The following is a 16,569-nucleotide window of genomic DNA, read 5'->3' on the forward strand; positions in this document are numbered from 1 at the left end:
TTACATATTTATATTCACATTTTAAATAGTCAAATTAAAAAATAAAAACGTGAAAAAATATATGATAAAATAGGAGATAAACTACATAATAAAATAAATATACACCACGCGAATAAGAACATGAATAATCATAAAACAATAATACTACTATAGCAATAATAAAGAAATAACATGGTAATAACATATATATATATACATACCTTCTGTGCAATGAAAAGTGCACATAATTTTATATAAATTGTTAATGTTACATTAACGAATAAAAAAAATAAATATGACTGTTCAGGTAAATTTTTTTCTTTTTTTTTCACGTGTTAACATTACGTGAAGTGGCTTGTAGCGTGTTTGTATTTAAGGCATTCATTTGTTGTTGTCTTTTAATTTGAATGTAATTCTTACATAAATCTATTTCATTTTTTTTCTCTATTATGGTAACTTTTAATTTTTTTATCTGTACATTTAATTTTTTAATTTTATTATTAAAATATTCAATGGTTTGTGCCGAATTCCTTTGGACAAAATAATTTGTGCCCATACGTACGAGAAAGTTTTCCGTGTCCATGATTTTTCCTTAAAAAATTGGGAAATTAAAAAGTTCGGGAATTTTAAAATCAAAAAATCAATTTATTAATAAATTAGTTAAGTAATAAATCAGAAAATAAAACAGAAAACTAATAAATTATGAAATTATTATTACATTAAAAAGAGGAGTTAAAAACAAAACTGCGATAAGATATGAGATAAATTAAATGTATTATAATGCAGCATACGATGTATAATTTTGATTTTGCTTTGTTTTGTTTTGATCTATATATTTTTTTTTTTTTTTGATTTATATTTTTTGCTTTACCGGGTATGTAGACCAACGATGTCAAGGGTATGTGTACATCTAGGGGTTGTTTCTGTTTGTCTTTTCCCTCCTCCTTTTTATTAATTTCAATCTTTTCAATTAAATTATCCAAATGTTCAATGTTTTCTTTTTGATTTGATTCTTCTTTATCTTTTATGATACTTTTATCATCATTCTGATCTTTTTTACATAATTTAATTAAATCTGAACGTTCTAACTCATTCATAAATGCATTAAAATTCTTGGCTTCGTATTTAGATGGGTTTAATTGTTCTACATAATTTTTGCACTTATCGTACGTTAATATAGCTCCTTCTAATATAGCATAATTCTTTTTTATTAGTTTCCACTCCTGAAATTAGGGGTGTACGGGTAAAAATAAGTAATTATGTATATATATATATATATATATATATATATATGTTAATATGTGTATATGTATACATATTATTGTGTATTTTGTAGGTATGTATCACTAAGCAAATGTAGGAAATAAGAGGGAAATCTATTTTCCTTAATTCGTTCAGTTTAATTTTGTCACTCTTGTTTTTCCAAAATTAATTTGTTAAATTTTATTTTGTTTCTCTTTTTCAGTTAGCAAACCTCCTCTAGTTTTAAAGTTAACGATATTAGTTCATCGAGTCTCAATGTATTTAACTGAATCACAACGTTTGGTTTTTCTCTTTCACTGTCTTCAATTTTCTCTAAATCGCACGCCATTGTAACATGTGAAAAACAGGCCAACAAAAAAATAAAGGAAAAAAAGAAAAGGAAATAAATTCATAAAACCGCCTTTTCAAAGTTAAAAAAAAAAAAGAAAAAAGAAGGAAAAAGAGGGGAAACAAAAAGGAAAAAAAGAGAAAAAAAAAAGGGAAAAAAAGGAAAATTCTTCCTTATACATACATGCACACGTTCACGTACTGTATGTATACGTTCGTGTAATTATGTATGTTTATCTAAGTAAGTACATATCTATGAATGCATAAATATATATTATATGTATATATATACGTATGCGAAAGCGTGAACTAATTTTATTTTTATATATTCCTTGAAATGTTTTTCTTCTGAAATTGTAATAAAAAGTCATACTACGTAAAGTAAATTATATGGTATTATTACATTGGCGAAATGCTTTTTTTATATTTTCATTTATTTTCTTATTTTTATTATGAAATTATTTATGAACTAATTGACATGTAAAGCATCTCCTTTTGTGCTGCCTTTCTTTTGGCTCTTCCCCATGAAATTGGTAAAACGAAAAGAAGTAAAATATAAAGCAGTAAAATACAAAGCAGTAAAATACTAAGCAGTAAAATACAAAGCAGTAAAATACAAAGCAGTAAAATACAAAGCAGTAAAATACAAAGCAGTAAAATGAAACAAAATAATAATGATGTATATTACACATGTGAAAATGAAAACAGCACATGACTAAAAAAATTTTTTTTTTTTACTCCGTTACCGCATAAAGAAGAAAATTGTAAATACAGTTACATAAAATAAAATTACATAAAAATTATGCCAATTCTGCACAAAATGAGTATCAACATAGTGTGAATGTAAGTACGTACGAATGGGCAAATGTGCAAGTGTACGAATTTTGCAAAATTGTAACTGTTTGAATTCTGCGTAAAAATCGAAAAAAAAAAATTCCCTTTTTTTGAAGGCAAAAATAATTTAGTTACTGTTTTAAAAGAAAAAATTGTGTAATACCATGTTTATACTAATTAAAGAAGAGCAATTTATTTTTAAAAAAGATTGAAAAAATAAGATTGAAAATAAAAAAAAAATTGAAAATAAAAATAAAAATTAAAGTAAAAATAAAAATGAAAGTAAAAATAAAAATGAAAGTAAAAATAAAAATGAAAGTAAAAATAAAAATGAAAGGAAAAATAAAATGAAAATAAAAAAAAAAAAAAAATATATATATACATAAAGGAGAAGAACAAAATAAAAGAAAAAAGGATAAGTACATAATTTAATAAAATAAAATAAATCATAATAGAATAAAATAAAAAAAAAGAATTGTAAAAGAAGGGAGACTGACAAATTGGTATTCAGAAAAGTGAATTGTTTCCATTTCTCTAGTTCGTTTTCTTTATTTCTTAAAACATATATAATAGCGACGTGAATTTAAAAAAATACAAAAAATTAAGCAAAAAAAAATTGCCTAATAACGAAATATATGCATACGTACATATTAATACATATTTATACATATATATATTTATATGTGTGTACACGAATGTATGAATGTATACATGTACGTATGTATGTATGTAAGTATATATGTATGTAATGGCCCCCTCCACCCTAGTGTTTAATTCAACTTCAAACATATTTATTACATATCGTGTAAACTGCGCTGTTACTGCAGGAAGTTAAAGTTCGTACTCTCCACATAGTACCACTTTTTTTTTTAAATTTATCTTACACAAATTTACATTTCTTTTAAGAATATAATAATGTCAATGGATCATCAAGACCTTAAGCCGGTAATATGGCATAAAACCGAAAAAAAGCCGAAACCAAAAAATATTCAAGAGGCTAGAAAATTAGGTATAGATGTAGAAGTAGAAAAGAAATATTTTGGCGGTAAAAATAAATCATGTAAAGGTAATTTAATAATAGAAAATAAAGCGAAAATTGAACAAGAGACAGAGAATTTTAAAATTGATAGAGTTACTCCTGTTTTTTCAAGAGCTTTACAACAAGCTAGAATAAATAAAAAATTAACACAAGCTCAGTTAGCTCGACTCGTTAATGAAAGTGAATCGGTTATAAAAGAATATGAAAATGGAAAAGCAATACCAAATAATGTCATTATTCAAAAGTTGAACAGAGTTTTAGGCGTGAATCTCCCATCGCCAAAAAAGAAATAAAGATCAACAATTTATTAGAAAGAAGCGAGTTGGCAAAGTGAGTCGGAAAAGGCCAATCAGCAGAAAAGTAGAAAAAGGAAGAGAAGCAATACAATATTATGTACGTTTGCTGAATATTTTAATGAACATATTTATAAACCCCGTAAATTTTAAGCATAAGCTTTTTTCTTTAAAATTTGACTAGATGTACATTTATATATTTGCACATATTCACATGTGAGTAATTATGTATATAATGTATGCACATTCTTATGAATATATACGGATTGTGGAGCGTTCTTAAAAATGGCATGTTGTGTTGTAATATTTCAAATGATTAGAAAAAAAGAGAAGAATTATACTTGCTTTCGTTTTAACACTATTTTGATAGGAGTAAATGCAGCATGTACAACGCACATGGATATTTATCATTACTTCTTGTAATAGTAAAGAAAAAAATAATAATAATAATAACAATAATAATAATAATAATAATTAATAATAATAATAATAATAATAATAATAATAATAATAATAATAATAATAATAATAATAATAATAATAATAATAATAATAATAATAATAATAATAATAATAATAATAATAATAATAATAATAATAATAATAATAATAATAATAATAATAATAATAATAATAACAATAAATATATATATATATATATATATTTTAACCCATTTGTGTAGCTTTAGTTGTTTCCCAAGTTTTCCGATAATACGGAAATATTTTGTTCTTTGTATGTGTCTTTTTTTCTTAGCCCATGTATGTTTGCGCGCATGTATGTACATGTACATGTATATGTATATGTAATGTATACATTTATGCATGTATGTGATTTATTTTAAATGATACAATTTTCATTTTGCATTTTCATTTACATTTTTATTGACATATTTCTACTTTTTTCATTTACGCATTTTAAATACATTCTTTATTTACTTGTACGTTTATTTAATTTTTTTTATCAAAAAAAGTAAAAGAAGCACAAATGAGTAGATAAATATATGTAGTATAGATATACCCGAATTTTTTATATTTCCTTCATGTTTCGTAATGATAAATACAGTGTAAATTGCAAAAAAAAAAAAAAAAAAGAAAAAAAAGAAAGAAATATACAGATAGGTAGATACATACATACATAGGTACGTAAATACACAGATAGGTACGTAAATACACAGATAGATACGTAAATGCACAGATAGGTACGTAAATGCACAGATAGGTACATAAATATATAGATAGAAAAAAAAAAAAAAAAAAGGGTTATATCTCTACATTTCGCAAATCTTTCTTACCTTTTTGCCGTTTTCCTGATTATTAAAAAATGTACGAAGAGCATCCAAGACTATCTGAGTTTACACCGTATTGAACGGGCCCGACGTAAATGTAACTGTCACTGTATGCCCACTTCAAACGAAAGAGCATTAATAAAATTGAAGTATATATGTATATATATATATATATATATATTTATATATGCACAAGTACATGTAAATGTGAAGATAAGAAAATATACGGGACGCGAACTTTTTTGATGTTTTGTGTGTATGCACACACATACATTGTTGTAAAGTATTTCATTTTAACCCTTTTATTTGCTCTGTGTTTTTATTTTTATATTGCGTTAATTTTTCCGTTATTATGCCTTTATTTTGCTTATATTTTGCTTATATTTTGCCTATATTTTGCTTATATTTTGCCTATATTTTGCTTATATTTTGCCTATATTTTGCTTATATTTTGCTTATATTTTGCTTATATTTTGCCTATATTTTGCTTATATTTTGCCTATATTTTGCGTATATTTTGCTTATATTTTGCGTATATTTTGTTTTTATTTTTTTAATTTTTGGTTTTTACCGTATTTGCATTATGCTTGATGGTAGCCATTTGGCTGGACTTCACTGATATTGGAACCGGTGCAACATAGGGGTACTTTAAAAAAAAATAGCAAAAAAAAGGTATATAGAAATGAACCAAAAGAAAAAGATGATATAAAGAAAGGAGTCTATAAAATTATATAAGGATTAATAGACAGCTGTGCAGTGTGTAGTTTGCAGTGCATTACATTAGTACGTATATTTTTTTTTTTTTTTTTTCTCCCATTTCTTTCTTTTTTTTTTCTCCCATTTCTTTTTTTTTTTTTCTGCCTTTCCGCGTTTGCTACCTCACGGTAGGGACCCCCATTGTTGTTGTTATTTATAAAGTATAATCCGGGGTATAGAGAACTGCTCCAATATTTTTTATTTAAATTTAAATGTCTTATAGAGGTTACATAATTAACTAGATCATTTTCAACAGCAATACCAGCCAGTAGGCCATGAGAAAAGGCTAAAGAGTTATCAAAATGTGTGGGGAAGTAACAGTTCATTTCTCTGTCTATGTTTTTAATTATAGTTTTGAAATGTAGTAAGTAATCTATATCACTATATACTTTTATGTTTTTTGCTGTTATTTGGCTAGTTACAGTATTCATATGTTTTTTATAACAGTACAGTTCGTTCTTACCCTTGAATTTCTTCATTAATTCATATATATATTTTTTTATTCCATTTATTAACATTACCTCGAAGTTTGAATCGATGTCTTCATTTTCCCTTTTTTCTTTTCTTAGTAACTTTTCCTTAACTGAACGTGTGCATGTTTTTAGCAATTCGACATTCTCCTTCTTTAGAACTTTTTCCAATCTAAGAAAGCGATGGGGAGAGAAGGAAAAAAAAAAAAAAAAAAAAAAAAAAAAAAGTGTACACGTTCATATATATTTATTCATATTACACAATACGCTTGAACGAAAGCGTCGTGTCGTGTAGGAAGTGAAAAGTGTAGTGTTAGTGGACAGTATTTCCGTATTCGTAAGTGTGGGGATATCGTGTTCGACAGCGGTTTACCACCGTTAGTTAATTTTATTCTATTTATACATTGTTTTTCGTAATTTTTCCATATTCTGAATTTTTCCTTTTTATTCTTTTCTTTTCTTGTCTTTTTTTTTTTTTTTTTTTTTTTTTTTTTTTTCAATTTTTTTAAGCATTGCATCATTTTACGTGGGAATTTTTTCTTGACTTTTTTTTATTGTTACCTTCGTGGAGGCTCAGCGTCATTGATAATTTTAGCTAGTTCCTCTTCACTTTTTACGTTTTCGTCTATATCTATGCACAATTCATAGAAGTCGTTGATACAGTATATCAAATTGGAGCTAAATAGAATAACACCATAGTATTTCATCCTATTAATACGTTCTATAATAATTATCGAGATATGTTCAATGATTGTATGTAGGTTGATAAGTTGGTTAGTCAAGCATTCACCGATATAACATACATTACAATGTGTTTCTAATTGAATAGACAATATGAGAGAAGAAGAAATATTAGTAGGGACCTTTATTAAATAATAAAATTTATTTATATTTAAACAACAACTCTGTAAATTACTTATAGTATCACTAACATTTCGAACCATAGAGTGATAACCAATACTACACTCCACTAAGTTTTTATCAAAACTATTATATAGAGAAATAGGAACAGATATAATTTTTATATTAACTTTTCTATTTATAAATATATCATTAAGTATATTCATAACTGATATAACCTTTTCATCTCCTATAAAAACTAAATTGGTTATATAATTTTCTTTACAGTTTTCAATTATTTTATTTACGCATTCTTCTTTCACTAAATCGGGAATGTACAGTGTTGTATCTTCACACTTTTTATGATAATCTACCTGTACACCTAGTAGTGGAAAACCACCTATATTTATGCAATTCTTTAAATTATTGTCGTTAATTATACAAGTTTCATTTTTTAGTAGTCCTCTTATACCTCTTACATACCCGAACAATTTTAAATTATTCATAGACAATCGTTGGTGTAATCCCACTAATATATTATTTGCACCAGGAGTACAATGAGAAAGTAACACAACCCCTGTGTTCTTATAATAACAGGAAGAGCTCACTCTACCATTTTTCTTCAAACCAAACGTGTTGTCATGTACTACATAAAAGTCTTTTATTTTATTTATATGAAGGAATGAATTATAATTGAATTTACTTTCGAAATTGTTGTCCATATATCTAATTCCTGTATTGTGTCTAATCAAAATTGTGTTAAAATTTATTACTGACTTTGTTAAGGCTTTTTCAATTTCTGATAACATCTCTTCCCTCTTGTAATAATTGCACTTGATTTGGTTCCCACTTGGGTTTACCCATTTTCCTTCATTTTTGCATCCATTGTTTCGTTCGTCCATTCGCTCGTCCATTCGTTCGTCCATTTGTTTGTCCATTCGTTCGTCCATTTGTTTGTCCATTCGTTCGTCCATTCGTTTGTCCATTCGTTTGTCCATTCGTTCGTCCATTCGTTCGTCCATTCGTTCGTCCATTCGCTCGTCCATTCGCTCGTCCATTCGCTCGTCCATTCGCTCGTCCATTCGCTCGTCCATTCGCTCGTCCATTCGCTCATCCATTCGCTCGCCCATTCGTTCGTCCGTTTTGGAAATTTTGTACCGCACTCTTCCCACATTCTCATCGCTAAATGCTTTACCGCTCGTTACTCCATTCAGTTTGACAGTCCCTGTGTAATCTTCCCGAATACCCATGTACTCGTCCTTCAGTCCAGAGATAGTGAAATTCACCCTGTTGTATATTTCGCTATCCTTTGAAATGATGTCTACATAATCCTCAGCAAAAAATTTGGTTAATTTTTTAGGAGACCCTAAAGAGCTTTCATCACTTTGAACAGACACATTGTGCTGATATTGTATCCCGCTAAGTGCTCTGTACCTGTCCTCATACAAGTAGATGGAGCGGCATGTTTTGTATTTAGAGTAGTAGTTGCTCTTTAGGTTCACTTTTTCCCTTTTCAAAAAAAATTCAAAGTCTTTTACTAGGTTTTGCGGGCAGTCTTTTACGAGGTCCCCCTTAGCATTTTTCTGTGTATCATTATCGATAGCATTTGAGCCATCTTCTCCTTGCCTATCCTTAGTTTTATTTTTTATTCTCATTAAGCTACAGATGGGTACTCCTATAATCTCTATATCATTTACATTTGACAGTAGATGTTTCAAATTCTTGATGATGCACATATATCCGTTATATTTATTTTCTATTATATGCACACAACTGAATCCTAGGATATAACTGTAAGCACAGTCGAAGTTTGTTGGCAAAGAGCAAGTAACTTCGTTCCCGTAAGAATGAGGTATATATACTAAATCGTCTATTTTTCTCTTGTCTGTTTTTTCCTTCACCATTTGAAGAAGCAGCTCTTCCACGTTCGTGCGGAAATACTAAAAAGGGAAGACGAAATATGATAAGCGCAAGACCAAAGAGGTAAGACGAATAAGACAAGACAAAAAGGAAAATACAAAAAATACAAATTGCTTAAGTATAACACATGAACGCCAGAGGGTGATATGGGTGTCTATATATCCATACATACCCACACGAACACAAAAGCATGAATGCATATGCAGCGGACGATAATAAGCACCCCACGTACGATAGTTCTACGCATATAACATGTGATACAACAAAACATTGCTCAGTAAACGCAGGGACTTACTTGAAAATTTTCCGAACAAATTTCTTCCAAGAGCTGATTTTGAAAAGATAAAGGTAAAGAGTGAAAGAGGGAGTATTCTTCTCTATCCAAGTGACTACTTAGTTGAGCTTTGAGTTTACTGAGCATGGTCATTTCGTCCTTAACATGCTTTTCTTCGAAATTCCCCTCCACAGTAGGCTCCTCCTTAGTAACTCTATCACTTGTAGCAATTTTCTCTTTCGTTTGTCCAATAGAACTAACCATCGCTTTAAACTCAGGAATTTTTCTAAGTAACCCTTCAGGTATAATTATAATGCCATATTTTTTATGGTACTTCGTGCACCTAGTCTCAATAGTGTCAGCAATAAAATTAATAATATCTTTTAGCCTTAATTTTTTTTTTTTAATTTCCTCGCTTACTAGAACAATATTTACCTTAGTTTGTAGGAAGCATTCTAAGGCAATATGACTAGAATGATTTCCAATTATCCTAATAAAGTGATACCCCTTCAAGTATGTTTGTATGTGTGATATTAAATAACTAATATACTGACAGTATGTATACACAGTAGTGTCAAAACCTAAGGAGCATTCAATAAATTCATTTCTCATTTCGTTATGTACTGTTTTGGGGGCACTTACTATTGCAGTTTTGTTCAATTTATTTTTCATTTTTCGAGGATATTTCTTTTTTACTTCTTCATCACTTAAGTCACTCAAAATTTCGTATGTAGCATCGTATAATTGACACTCTTCATGTTCATTTGCATGTTCATTTGCTTGTTCGTTTGCATAGTCGTTTGCATAGTCGTTTGCATAGTCGTTTGCACGTTCATTTGCATGTTCGTTTGCATGTTCGTTTGCATAGTCGTTTGCATAGTCGTTTCCATTTTCAGCTTCATTTATATTTCTATTTCCATTTCTATTTCCATTTCTATTTCCATTTCTATTTCCATTTCCATCCTCATGCTCACCATTTTCATGGCAGTATCCTCTTTTTGCGCCTTCTGCGTGAACTTCTTTGCTATTTCCTTTTCCATAAAGCATACCACGAACTATTCCATTTTCCTGCTCTACCTTTATTTCCCCTTCATATAACTTTTTTGCTCTCATCTTATGATATTTTTTTGTCTTAATTTTAATCTTTTCATTAGCTTGGTTGTAAATATTTTCAAAATACTCTGCTAGTATGGCTGCTTGTCTATTACTATTAACCGCTCCAACAATTATTAAACCGTTCAAATTTAAGTGTCTACAAATTTTAAATAATTTTTTTTTGTCCTTTTCGTTCAAAATATTTAATTTACTACTTTTTATCATGTCGAAACCACCACTATTTCTGAACATACTTATGTACTCATTTTTTAATTCCATGAAATCATAATTTTGTACTCCTTTAAAACCATTTAAAAAACCATATAATACATTTTTTTTATTTTTCTTTCTTAAACAATCTAACACACCACAAATAATATTATGACCACCTGGTGCTTGTAAACCTGTGAACAATATTCCTATATTTAGAATAACATCTTCACTGTAAACTTTCATCATTTCTTTAAGAAGAGAATTTTCAGTATAATAGCTTCTTGATATGTCATCTGATATTTCGGTTGAACATGTATCATATAATTTTTTTCCTTTAAAATAATTTAAACAAGTATTTTCTCCATACAATTTGATTATTGGTTTATTTATAGTATTAGGAAAATGGTTCTTCAAAACATCCTTTTCACATTTTCCACTTATATTATTTTCCATCTGTTCAATTATAGTCTTATTTTTCAGAGCAAGTGGTAGAGCGATTTTATGTTTCCTTCTTTCTTCTTGCAGTTCACTCAAGTGTTTTTTGGCGTTCTCAATATCCATGATGGTATCCAGGTGTTTATTTGTTAATGAACGTGGATATTTACTATTATATTTGCTATATTTGCTATATTTGCTATAATTGCTATATTTGCTATATTTGCTATAATTGCTATATTTGCTATATTTGCTATATTTGCTATAATTGCTATATTTGCTATAATTGTTCCTATTTTTGTTCCTAATATTATTATTATTATTATTTTTTTATTTATTTATTTTTATTTTAAAACCCAATGACAGGTGTGTCTCTTGTGTGCCCCGCCTTTTGTTCCTCAGTGCACTTCTACATGCACATCATACAGGTGAAAACCAAATGTAAAAAAGTGTATACAGATATTTAAAAAAAAAAAAAAAAAAATTGAATAAAAAAAAATTGCAGCTAATACTGCTCTAAAGAGGGTGCGTTGAACTTTTTTTCAGAGCTGCAAATATCAAGAGCAACAAAATGGTTACATGAACAGTCACATGGGCAGTTATACGATTGGTCTCATCAAGAATTACATTTCTGCCTTTTTTCATATGAAACCCTGTTTTATACTCTATATAGACATATCAAGCTTTAATAGAAGTACTGGTAAAAGGAAAAATAAGAGCAATATGGAGAAAAAAACATTTAGTATAAAAACATATACGTTATTATGTATTATTCGAATAAAGAGGACACAAAAAAAAAAAAAAAAAAAAAAAAATTGCGAACAAGGCAATTTTTCAAAAAAGTAACTTGCACAAATTGATGTGGGTATATATACATATACATGCACATACAAATACGTCCATCTAATCATATTCACATATATGTGTGCCGTTTGAGGATAATACTTAATTCTGCGAATGAAACAAGTGGCACCGTCTACAAAATAAATGAAATTATGTAAAAAAAGGGAACACTGAAAATGCGGAAAAAATGGAAAGAACGGAAATAATGGAAGGAGTGGAAATAATGGAAGGAGCGGAAATAATGGAAGGAGCGGAAATAATGGAAGGAGCGGAAATAATGGAAGGAGCGGAAATAATGGAAGGAGCGGAAATAATGGAAGGAGCGGAAATAATGGAAGGAGCGGAAATAATGAAAGGAGCGGAAATAATGAAAGGAGCGGAAAAAATATTCACATTTGTTTAATCTGCTTAAAACTTTCCCTACAACATAATAATTCAAAATAAAATATTAAAAAAGCGTAACACAAAGTATGAATAACCAGTGCATATATGAAAGAATAAATCATTATAGGTGATCACAAAAAAAAAAAAAAAAAAATATAAATATATATGTATATGTGCATGTATATTTGTCCGTATCTTTTCTCTTATTTATCACCCATAATGATCTATTGCAAATGAAGCAATAACGGATTCAAAATGTAAAATTAAAAAAAGTTTAGTAATATTCTAATGATGGCATCATAATTTATGCACATGTGAATGTCTACTTAAAATATATGCGGCTAAGTCCCTTTAATAAATATATCATAATATGACGTAAAATGAAATAGGAAAAAATAAAGATCTACATATTTTTTTTTGCATACAAAAAAATTAAACTTAATTTTCAATGAATGCTTGTGTGCATCATATATAAATTGGGATAAATTAATTGTATTTGTTTAAAAAAAAAAAAAAAAAAAAAAAAAGCTTAATTTGGTGGTTACAATATTTTTGTAGTTACGCATACTTGTATGAACATAACTAAATATGCATACACGCCCACATACATATTCATAAACATATATATATATATATATATATACACACACCAGACTTACACGTATGTGCACTTGCTACTAAGAATAATTTAATGTACCTACATTAAAATACATTAAAGCTTCATCTATTTTATTTTATTTTTTTTTTTTTTTTGGGGTTTATGGCATATGATGAAAAAAAAAAATAATAAAATAAAATAAAGTAAAATAAAATAGAATGACTCCTACGCACCAGTAAATAAAATGTCCAGCAAATATTTTAACACATATTCAATACCTATACATAAGTAAATTCAAAAAAGGGAAAATATAAAAAAATGTAAGAAGCAACGGCACATATGAAAAAAAAAAAAAAAAAAAAAAATGAAACGTTCCTTTGAGACATTTTTAATATGCATTACCTTCGTGTTGCAACTCGCATATAGCCCTAAAGATGAAAAGGGAAAAAGATCATAAATGTGAACAAATATGCATATGTGTTATTGTGCATATAAGCTGAACGGAAAAAATAGTTATGCAGGCAAAAATGTTTACGTATATACATACATATGCATGTAAATGTATATATATGTACGTATACGCACAGTAATTTTCTTTTTTTTTTTTCCATTTTTTACTTTTGTATTTTTTCCTTTTGCTCCTTCTCATACTCACTGTAATGGTATTTTATGTCATATTGCTCATACATACTATCAATAACTTTAACACACTCTCTATTATTTTTCCCGTAATTTTTTATTATTTTAATTTTGTCTGATTCGGAACATAGCTCAAAAGTCTGGAAAACGGAGATTGCGAAATGCAGGTAAGGGGTAAAAAAAAGGAATAACAATAATATTAAAAATGTTAGTAATAATAACAATAATATTAATAATACTAACAAACATAATTATATTAATAACAGTAATAATAGTCATCAAGCGAGTTTTTTTTTTTTCACTGTTACGCACTTTTATTAGTGGCCAGGTTAATTTATTATTTTGTATGTCCGATCCAACTTTCCCCGTTTTTTCCTCGTCTCCAAAATAATCCATAAAATCGTCATGAATCTGAACAGTGCAGGAAAAAAAATGGAGAACGAAATGATGGAAAATAACATGGTAGAAATGAACAAATGGATAAATTGTCAAAAGGGCATGTAATCAAATTGTGATCAAATGCGAAATAAAAAAGCACATGGAAATGGAAAAATTTTTTGAAAAAACCAACTTGAAAATACTCGCCCATCAAAACAGATATATTCTCAACCTTTTTGTAAATTAAGTTATCTAGAGATATTCCAGCTAGCTGCATACCTACGGTGCGTATATAAATTGGTAAGAAAAATATGAACAGTCAGGAAAAAAAATAAAAAAAAATGCATAAAATATAAACGTCACAAAAAAAAAAAAAAAAAAAGAAATAATAAAGCACGAAATGTACGTATCAGCTGCTGGAATATTATGGCAAAAAATGTAACTAACCACACACAATAGGTAAAAAGAAAGAATAATATGCAGTTTTATGAATAACTATATTTTGATAAACTTTAAAATTGATCATATTAATATTAATAAGTGACTGTTCTGAAACATTAATATTGTTAACGTCAATATTTCTACTTATGTCTGAGTATTTTTCAGAAAATATATTCGCATCTAGGTGTTGGCCAATAATAGTTTTTAAAGTAGCGTCTCTGAAGGAGGCTATAATGTCAACGTAGCAGCTTTCGTTTCGCAAATACAGCTCAATTAACCTGTTATCAGGAAAGGGACACAAACATATACACACGCACACACACACACAAAAATTATTACAAATAGCAAAGAAACTATACCAACTATGACCTTTTTAATTTTTAAGAACTAACTTGTAAATGGCATTATACAAAAGGAGAACGTCATTCACGGCGTTTTTCGTTTCAACTTCTTTCAATAGATACCTATTCATCGTTCAGGAATGAGAAAAAAGAAAGGAAAGAAAGGGAAGAACGAACCAACGAAAGAATAATGGTTAACGCGTTGAAGAAGTATACATGCATGCATTTACATAAAATTATTTTCAATAGGTAAATACAAAGCCAAAATTTTGGTCATACCAACAATATTTGTTTCTCCTCGTTTCTCCTTTGTCCATTATGTCATCGGCCACTAGGAACGACGCCTGTAAAATTTCTATGCACCAGGCTGAAAGGGAAACAATGCGTAAATAGAAAAATAAGCGGGTAGCTCTATGTGTTGCGCGTCTCTATCTATATGTATACATACATGTACATTCGTATATATGTACGTAAAAGCATGTGTGCATTTATGTGTACACTCTTCTTAAGTATCAGTTGCAGTTGCAAATATTATAAACCTAAACAAGCAGCCTTCTCCCACTCTGAACTGTTAATGTCCCTATTTTTTACATATTCATAAATTAAAATAACCAAAATGCCTCTTATATTTTTTCCCCCTGTCAAAAAAAAAAAAAAAAAATAATAAAATAATAATAAAAAAATAATAAAAATATAAAATAGAAAAAAATACTTCTTAATGGCTTCACACACTTAAAATTATTTCACCATTTACACATATCAGTTTCGGGGTAAACAAAATTTTTTTACCACTTTTAACAAATTATATCTTAAAATAATCCTTCTGCTCTTTTCATTTAATTATGTCCCAAAAAATATATTCATCATGTACGCAAAAATGTGTACATGAGTGTATATATACATACATATATATATGTATGTATGTCCTACCTAAGCAGTTGTAATCAAATAAAAGTTTGTAATATTTTGAAATGTGTTCCTTTATGTGATCTTCTAGTATGTATTCGTTAATATGGCTTATGAAAGCATCCCTGTATTTGTCATACATCTAAGTATATATATGTATATATGGGTGTATTTATGTATATATATGAGTATATGGGGATACATATGGGCATATATCTGCGCGTAAACATGAGGGACAGATAAGATATAAAGGCTACGTAATCTGCAGTAATTATTTCGAATTTTTATACGTTAAACAGATAAATAAATAAATAAATACATACACGTACATATATATATATTTATATAAATGTAAACTACTATGCTACAACAGCACTCACACTTCTAAAAAAGGCTAATCCTCCATCCACTTCTTCGTTATTTACCTCCTTTTCCATACTTGTTCTTTCCTTTGTTTATTCCTTTTTTTTTGTTTGTAAAATTATATTTTTAATAGTGTTGTGTGTGTGTGTGTTTCTTTTTTTACTATATTTTGATTACAAATTTGTTAAATTGAACGATGTGTTTTTAAAAGGATGTTTTCATTATATACTTAAAATGTAAATGGTGACAAGGAAGGAGATACTAATTTGTTATTCTTACTATATGTATATATATTTATATGTATTTATATATTTTTATGATTATATTTATATATAATGCATGTTTATATATATATTCATGTATATAAACATGTAAGCATCAAAATTTCGGGGAGAGCGTTTTTCTTACTCCGTGTTTATTTAATAAGCCTTTATTCAAGAAACGTTTCCCAACAACTCCTTCTCATTGGTGCTATTGGCAGTTACCATTGTTGTGCGTTTTTGAATAGCCATATATTTATGCACAGTTAAAATGACTGTTCCTTTTTAACATACATATACATTTATGCTCTCCTTAGAAATGCTAATACAAACTATTCGTAAAAAACGTAAAAACAAAAAAATGTAAAAATTACTATTTCTGTATAATGCAA

At 28.1% G+C, this 16,569-nt stretch overlaps 5 protein-coding genes across 5 annotated transcripts; 2 read left to right on the forward strand and 3 right to left on the reverse strand.

The window, feature by feature from the left end:
* Positions 1-307: 307 nt before the first annotated feature.
* MKS88_002883 (prefoldin subunit 5) lies at positions 308-1,570 on the reverse strand (the record flags this gene model as incomplete). The annotated part of the gene is made up of 3 exons (XM_067215929.1): positions 308-570; positions 851-1,202; positions 1,454-1,570. The coding sequence occupies 3 exons, from the start codon at positions 1,568-1,570 to the stop codon at positions 308-310; spliced, it is 732 nt and encodes a 243-aa protein (XP_067073459.1).
* A 1,754-nt stretch (positions 1,571-3,324) lies between these two features.
* On the forward strand, positions 3,325-4,418 carry MKS88_002884 (multiprotein-bridging factor 1; the record flags this gene model as incomplete). The annotated part of the gene is made up of 2 exons (XM_067215930.1): positions 3,325-3,686; positions 4,106-4,418. 2 exons carry the CDS (start codon positions 3,325-3,327, stop codon positions 4,416-4,418), a joined length of 675 nt encoding a protein of 224 aa, XP_067073460.1.
* Positions 4,419-5,003: 585 nt separating this feature from the next.
* Positions 5,004-11,150, reverse strand: MKS88_002885 (uncharacterized protein; the record flags this gene model as incomplete). The annotated part of the gene is made up of 5 exons (XM_067215931.1): positions 5,004-5,081; positions 5,593-5,667; positions 5,900-6,419; positions 6,809-9,027; positions 9,303-11,150. 5 exons carry the CDS (start codon positions 11,148-11,150, stop codon positions 5,004-5,006), a joined length of 4,740 nt encoding a protein of 1,579 aa, XP_067073461.1.
* A 233-nt stretch (positions 11,151-11,383) lies between these two features.
* On the forward strand, positions 11,384-12,311 carry MKS88_002886 (uncharacterized protein; the record flags this gene model as incomplete). Its single annotated transcript, XM_067215932.1, has 3 exons — positions 11,384-11,452; positions 11,571-11,782; positions 12,080-12,311. The coding sequence occupies 3 exons, from the start codon at positions 11,384-11,386 to the stop codon at positions 12,309-12,311; spliced, it is 513 nt and encodes a 170-aa protein (XP_067073462.1).
* Positions 12,312-13,074: 763 nt separating this feature from the next.
* Positions 13,075-15,991, reverse strand: MKS88_002887 (bifunctional farnesyl/geranylgeranyl diphosphate synthase; the record flags this gene model as incomplete). Its single annotated transcript, XM_067215934.1, has 11 exons — positions 13,075-13,127; positions 13,252-13,277; positions 13,468-13,628; positions 13,801-13,899; positions 14,060-14,145; positions 14,314-14,585; positions 14,700-14,771; positions 14,928-15,015; positions 15,188-15,286; positions 15,579-15,696; positions 15,923-15,991. 11 exons carry the CDS (start codon positions 15,989-15,991, stop codon positions 13,075-13,077), a joined length of 1,143 nt encoding a protein of 380 aa, XP_067073463.1.
* Between the last annotated feature and the right edge of the window lie 578 nt (positions 15,992-16,569).

The sequence above is a fragment of the Plasmodium brasilianum genome, chromosome 9 (genome assembly GCF_023973825.1).
Source record: "Plasmodium brasilianum strain Bolivian I chromosome 9, whole genome shotgun sequence".
In the NCBI taxonomy this organism is placed as follows: domain Eukaryota; phylum Apicomplexa; class Aconoidasida; order Haemosporida; family Plasmodiidae; genus Plasmodium; species Plasmodium brasilianum.